At 32.0% G+C, this 7,500-nt stretch overlaps 1 protein-coding gene across 1 annotated transcript in view; it reads left to right on the top strand.

Annotated features, from left to right (window-relative positions):
- The window catches only part of LOC137644016 (interference hedgehog-like), a 363,398-nt gene that overhangs the window by 301,425 nt on the left and 54,473 nt on the right, over positions 1-7,500 (top strand). Inside the window, exon 5 of the mRNA XM_068376894.1 lies at positions 5,273-5,550. Coding sequence (XP_068232995.1) covers positions 5,273-5,550 — 278 coding nt within the window. The remainder of the gene's footprint in view (positions 1-5,272; positions 5,551-7,500) is intronic.

Here is a 7,500-nt window from a genome sequence, read left to right as displayed (position 1 = left end):
TATATGCAATGCAATGCATACAAAGGAGAAAGAGATAAACATTGTTTGTTTTGCTCAATAGGTATCGGAGAGTCGCATCTCATTGTGTTGCATTATTTATTTAATTTCTCTTATATACATCTAATATTTTTTCTTTGGTTTAATTTTTCCAAGGCCATTAGTCGTTCTTTAATGCTTTTAAGAAGAGAATGCTCGCAGTCCAGGTCACAAAATAGAAATGTTATTTTGTTATCTAATAATGTTGTTGGAACATTTATGAGGCAACGTGAATTTTATTTTTTTTTTATATCCTCTATGTACTTTATGGAGACTTCCATTTGTTTTTGTGATTATCTGAAGTCATGTTCGCTTGACTTCAAGTGATCTTAATCTTCCTGAGAATGAGTAAGTACTCCTTTTACTTGCGTTCATTTTAAAGAGGACTCATTTCCTTTTCTGCTTTCCTGTAGTCAAACAAACTTTTGTTTTTCACTTACTACTGTGCACAGGTTGATGAAATTTTACACACACACACACATGTGTTTATGTATATATATATATATATATATATATATATATATATATATATATATATATATATATATATATATATATATATATACATACATACATATACACATACAATCTTCTTTCGACATTATTAGTCCCACTGTATAGCCTCAGTTTCCTATTGTCGGCAACCATTTTGGGTAAGGGCTACCAGGGATGAGTACTGAATGATACTATGTTGGTACTGGATTAGTTGATACTGGGGTCCATAAGCATCTGTTGACCTGCATACGGTTCCAATACTCAAGTGAAAGTTATTGGGCTCACCCACTGATCAATCCAGCGAACAGAAGAGTGCTTAGATTGGAAGGGCGTTCAGGTGATCTTACTCTCTCTTTTACCGTCCTGCAATGCCACATTAACAAGAGATTTTCTATTAACATTTTTCTGCTAAAAATCAAGTCGAAAAGGTTAACTTAGAATCATCTCAATTAGCCAGCTTTTGTGTGCATAGAAACAAACAGAATGTGTTTTTCAAAAGCAAATCACACCTAAAATTTTAAAGGCGTCGTATATAGTTAAAGAAACATTATCAATGCAGAACTCTGGATGTTGATGAGCTACTTTTCTCGACCTACTTACAATCATACCTTGAGTTTTGTTAGGGATCAACTTCATAACTGATTATTTGCAAATGTACTAATTTTAGCTGGAACCTTGTTACAGGATTCAGCAACCTCAAGTCTAAATTGAAGCAAAGAGAGTAGCATCATCTGCATATGCAACGAGAGAGTTCTTAGGGCAAAACGCATATCATGTGTATATAGTATGAAAAGTAACTAGCCTAGAACACTATGGGGCATATTTGCCCAATTTTTTACAGTCTGTTACTTAAAAATTCAATAATGACGCAAGGAAAAGACCTACCTACTGTACTCCTAACGGTTTGAGTTTGAAAACAAGGGCCTCATGATTAACACGGTCAAAGGCAGCACTAATCTCGTAGTTGAATCGGTGGAACTTCTAGAGTTCAACATTGCAGTAAATAAGTCTCGCTTCATAGTTTATACATGACACATTATTTCAACGATGTAACTGATCTTAAATATTTTATATTTTTTTATTACTTTTCATATATAATTTATTTATTTTCCTATTTCCTTTCCTCACTTGGCTATTTTCTTTATTGGAGCCCTAGAGCTTGTAACATCCTGCTTTTCCAACTAGGGTTGGAGCTTAGCTAGTAATGATTATATATATATATATATATATATATATATATATATATATATATATATATATATATATATATATATATATATATATATATATATATATATATATATGTGTGTGTGTGTGTGTGTGTGTGTATATATGTATGTATCTTTATATATATATATATATATATATATATATATATATATATATATATATTTATATATATATATATATAAATGGTGCAAATAAATACAATGCCGTACTTCCTTATTATGCTAAAATGGTTCCACAATGATGTAAGATGTGTATGAAAAATATTAGTTGTATTTTTTGTAGATTATACAAAGAACTTTTAGAGCTTTCGTCCATCCATCTGTGGGCTTGGTCACTAAAGTCACACACACACACACACACACACACACACACACATATATATATATATATATATATATATATATATATATATATATATATATATACAGTATATATATATATATATATATATATATACATATATATGTATATATATATATATATATATATATATATATATATATCTATATATATATATATACATATATATATATATATATATATATATATATATATATATATATATATATATATATATATATATATATATATATATATATATGTATATATTATTCAAAACACTATGTTCATAATAAGACTTGAAAATTTGGTACGAATCGGGATAGATGTACAACATTGCTTAGAATAAAATTTTTATTATTTATTATTAAGAAAGAAAATGTTCTAAAAATGCATAAAATAATCTTATTCTTCTATTTTCATTATAGCTAAAGATTGAAATGAAATATGGACGTGCATGCAAATTTTCATACTTTTTTTTTTCAAGTGTGAATGTTTTTCTTTTCATAACGTTTTGTGAAAATCTTATGAAAGACATACTGCACATCATTTGCAAGTCATTTGTCTCTTGTGCATATGGCTAATTTTGTTATTATGTCATTGGTTGCTCAACCGCTTTCTTATTTTCTATAGTTTCTATTTTTCCAAGTCCTCTTCTTTGCAAGTTATTTTCCTCGCTCCGTTTTAATTCAATTATTAGTTCTCTGTGTCTTTCGCCGATTGGTGATTCGCTTCTAGCACAGCTGGTGATTGAGTTAAGGTTGATATACGTCCTTCAATCTGCGATGCCCCCCACTCCCGTACCCAGGATCCACTGCAGAGGGCACGTACCCTCTCCCCGAACTGATAAGTGATTGATTGGAAAAGCGATTGAGACGCGAGGACTTGTCTACACCAGCCCGACGCCGTGTGTGTTTTGACAGATGGGTTTTAAAGTTTGGTCCAAACGCCACCACCAACTGACGATTGCAACCGATACTCGTTCGGATTATTAGTTTTCTCTCCTGGCCCTAACCCTGCCCTCGCTTGTCCCCCCTTCCCCATCATCCCCACAGAAAAGGGAGGACAGAAATAGTTTCTGCGGTTAAATTTGTTATTGCAGCATTTTATTTCGCCGCAATTGCAGGAGATGATGAATGGAGAAGTATTGATTTAAAGCTCAAGATAGAGACGACTGGCGAAATCTAACCAAGGCCTCTTGAGTCAAAAGGCGTGGGAGGAGATGAGGATGATGTGGAGTTTGATGATTCTTAGATTTATTCAGTCCGAATTATACTTTCAAAACTTCAGATTCTGTTTTGAGTTCCTCTTTTTTTAGGTTTACACTATTTATATATAATTTTGTCTCAGATTTTTAGTTATCTTTGCCATGGGATATATATATATATATATATATATATATATATATATATATATATATATATATATATATATATATATATATATATATATATATATACAGTATATATTTGTATTGCGTGTGTTTGTATTTCATTTGGCTAATTTTTCCCATTTCATTAGTTTAATTAAGCCAAAAATAACCAATTTACATTAATCAAATTCACGTTAATTTAGGAATAACTAACCCCTAATGATGCTACAAGCAGAAAGTACATTTGCCATTAAACTCTGACTCGCCGTCCCATAAAATAAAAGCAAAATTGTGAACCTCTACAAAATTAAGTAGTGAAATTGAGTGAAAGGAACAAGTAAAAGCGGCTACAGTAATGGATGCGATATAGATAAAAGGTTACACACATCAGAGCTGGTACCAAAATAAACAGTAGGAAAAGCAAAGAAAGCATCAAAGAGCATGGAAAGAGGCAAACTAGGATTGCAGGATATGGATGGGAAGATACTTAGGATTTTCAAGTACTCACCCGCAATTACTTAGATATATTAAAAGCAGAAGGATAAATACGTTTAATGTGGATAAAATAGGATTGAAAACTTCTATTGAAAAAATATTCACGGCTATATGTATTTTTGGTTTATGAACATATTTAGGTAAATAGTAAAAATTTCAATTGTATATACGCTATATGTAAAATGAAAAAAATATTTATTTAAATATACTATGATGTATGTTATAAATTATAAGATTGTAAATGTACATTTCATAATGAAAAAAAAAAGCTCAAAGGGGATCTTCTGCTAATATAAGATACATAGTATTTTATTGTGAAATAGAAAAATATTCATCATAATTCGATCATAGATCTTTCTTATGAAATACTGAAGTATCTCAAGGTAAAAATAAATTAGTTATTTACAATCTAATATTTTTGCTTGTGAGTATTGGTTAAAATGTAGAAGAAATCTGGAATCTTGATTAACATCAAATTAACTGATTGATATAACTTTTATGCTATTAATTTTATGAAAAAAATTGTATTTGATATCCAGAAGAGGAGATATTATGGATCGGTTTATTAACCAGCTATTGATAGTTATATTTAAATTCTGCTTACATACAAACATTACTAAATCAGTAAAATTACGAAATATTTACCCCGTACGTCGTAATATTATATGGAAACGAATCATATACAGGTACCTCAGAGCTGAAATCTCATATTTTATCATAAATTTTATCTTGGAACGTATTAATACCGTTATAACGGTTCTTATTAGTATTAGAAGATTAAGGACAGTAAGATATATAAAAAGGAGAGATTATCCTCACTATATATGAACGGGAGACCATCTTAATCTCCCATTCTATTGGTTAATTATTTTTAATTTTAATTAATAGAAATTTAGATATTGGTTAGATATATAAGGACTGTGCTTAGCTCCATCGGAATTCTCCCGGTTTTGCTATATATTCGGTGATTGAAAATTATCGATTATTCTTATTACAAAGCTTGATCATATCAACAGAATTAATTATATTAATATTGATATTCTAGGCTTTTGGTAATGATTGCGCCTGAGTTATGTTTAATGAGTGAGTCCTTGTACATCTCTGTGAAGGTTGTTTTGTGTGTTTGTTTATGAGAGAGAGAGAGAGAGAGAGAGAGAGAGAGAGAGAGAGAGAGAGAGAGAGAGAGAGAGAATTTGGGGTTTGAATGTATAATAAAAAAAAATCTGTTTCCTCTCCTCAATCGTTTATTACAGGACAGACGAGAACTATCCACTCACTATTGACCGCCTCTTTCTTCCACCACAGACTTCGGCATCGGTTTTGAGAGTTGGCCACAAAGCGAGGTCATCGCCGTCCCAGGATCTCAGGTCCGCCTGTCCTGTGCCACGAACGTGACAGCCGATAAGATTTCGTGGCAGTACAACCATCATTTCCTGCTGGACCCTCGCACGACACCCTCCCAGGACCAGCAGCAGCAGCCTCTACCGCCATTCACCGTCCATGAGACTAACGGCGGCAGCGAACTGGTCATTAACGTCGGCAAAACTTACGACCATTACAAGCCACAGTTGGGTCTCTATCAGGTGAGTTACGGGGACAATCTCGGGTCGCGTACCCCGAATGTTTTGTTAATTTTTGTGTTTTTTTTTTTTCCAGAGACATGTTAAGATCTCCTAGTTCTCTTCATTCGGCTTTCATGAAGTCGATTTTTGCTGGAAGCACAGTTTTTTTTTTCTGATTCTAACTACCTTTTCATAATAAATGGTTTCCTTAAAATTAGTTATTAATTTATTCTTCACCAGCTTTCATTCCTGCAGTAGTGTAAAGTTTAAATAAATCTAAGGAGTTAATACTGCTAACTTTAAATATGCAAAACTCGTACTTATTTTGTTCCGGAGAGCTTTTGATGAATCCATTCAATATTAAAGATGGAAGTCATCAGAGAATATAATAAATGGTTATATATGTTAATAATTGTTATTTCCATCCTTAGAAAACCTCACATATGCTATATAGAATGGAATTTACGTGGGGATTTATATTGACACATGGCGAAGTTACCATAAAGTCTCTGAAAATGTTTATACCATGTATAAATAATTCAAGCTTGCTCTGCTATTTTCGGACGTACCCCAATGACGTTACGTTAAGAAGGAACTTGTTATACCTGAACACTAAATTAACTTGCATTCACGGGTTGATAGAAACAATCTTTTATGTAAGGAATTCTATAGAAGTTTAGCATATCCGTCTCGTAAATAGGATGGTTAATTTTGGGGAATGGGTTACTGCTACACTGACTTGTGGAATGGTTTATCGAGTCTTCACGGTCTCCAACATTAAAAACTGTGAATTTAATTTTTCATAAATTTCTTTCAATAATGCTGAATCGCCATGAAGTTTATCAACGTTAAATATTGTATATTTAATAGGAGGAACATCTTGTCCATTCTATAAAACCAGACGGTGGGGATAAGATGAAAAATTAGAGAAAATTATTTATCAAACCAAGTCATTTTTGACAAAGTGGCGTTTGTTTTTTTCTGTCAAATGATGTAAGACTAAAATCGTCGTAGATCATTCCTATTAATTTGTATTCATGTTTGTTCTCGAGCTAAAATGCAGTTTAGCTACATTACCTGAATAAATTAACAATTAATTCTTTTACTTTATCTTCATGTCCTGCGATTATAAATACTTTCCTAAAAAATCAAGACATGATAACATCTTAAAATGAATTTAGAGTCGCTGTGAATTTGTAAAGCTTTCTTGTTTATAGGGAGTGCACTTTTAGTATGCAAGGTATGTTTATTTGTTACACTTACAAGGGACAAAAGGTTGAGAATGACTGGCTGGATTCCAGCGGACTTCCTTCGGATATAAAGGTTCATTAGAATTTTAAGAATTTTGTAAGTGCCTACGCACATCGCACTGATGGTTAGGACTCTACCTAAGTCTTTGTTCTTCCCAGAGTGAAAATGAATGATAAAATGTATTGGAATATTCACTATGTGCCTTAGACAATTTTGTTGCCGAGCTAGCCATTTCATAGAACCTCAGGGGACTAGTCCTTATCTGATTTCAGACAATATCTCTCTCTCTCTCTCTCTCTCTCTCTCTCTCTCTCTCTCTCTCTCTCTTCTCTCTCTCTCTTCTCTCTCTCTCTCTCTCGCCATAGCATCCAGTGCATCTTGCATTAGAAATAGAGACTACACTTTTACAGGGATTCAAAGAGATTCAAAGGCAAGATAATCTTGGTCAAAACAAGTAAAAAGAGTTTTTGCAAAAAAAAAAAAAAAGGAGAGAAAATATAATGGTTTTAGGATTTCACGAAAAAATATGAAATATCACGTGTTATTGATCTTTAGAGATCCATTGTTCATTAACATTTTTATTTTTGTTGTTGTGGGGTAATATCATTTTCGAAATCAATAAATCAGTCTTGATCCCCAATCTCTGGCCACTTTCACTAAAGATACAGTACATACTTTATGATATATTACTGATTCATGTCAGTTTTATTTATTTGTTTT

Source organism: Palaemon carinicauda, chromosome 7, assembly GCF_036898095.1.
Source record: "Palaemon carinicauda isolate YSFRI2023 chromosome 7, ASM3689809v2, whole genome shotgun sequence".
Classification (NCBI taxonomy): domain Eukaryota; kingdom Metazoa; phylum Arthropoda; class Malacostraca; order Decapoda; family Palaemonidae; genus Palaemon; species Palaemon carinicauda.
The sequence above is the reverse complement of the archived record's forward strand: the minus strand, read 5'-3'. Positions and strand labels throughout refer to the sequence as shown.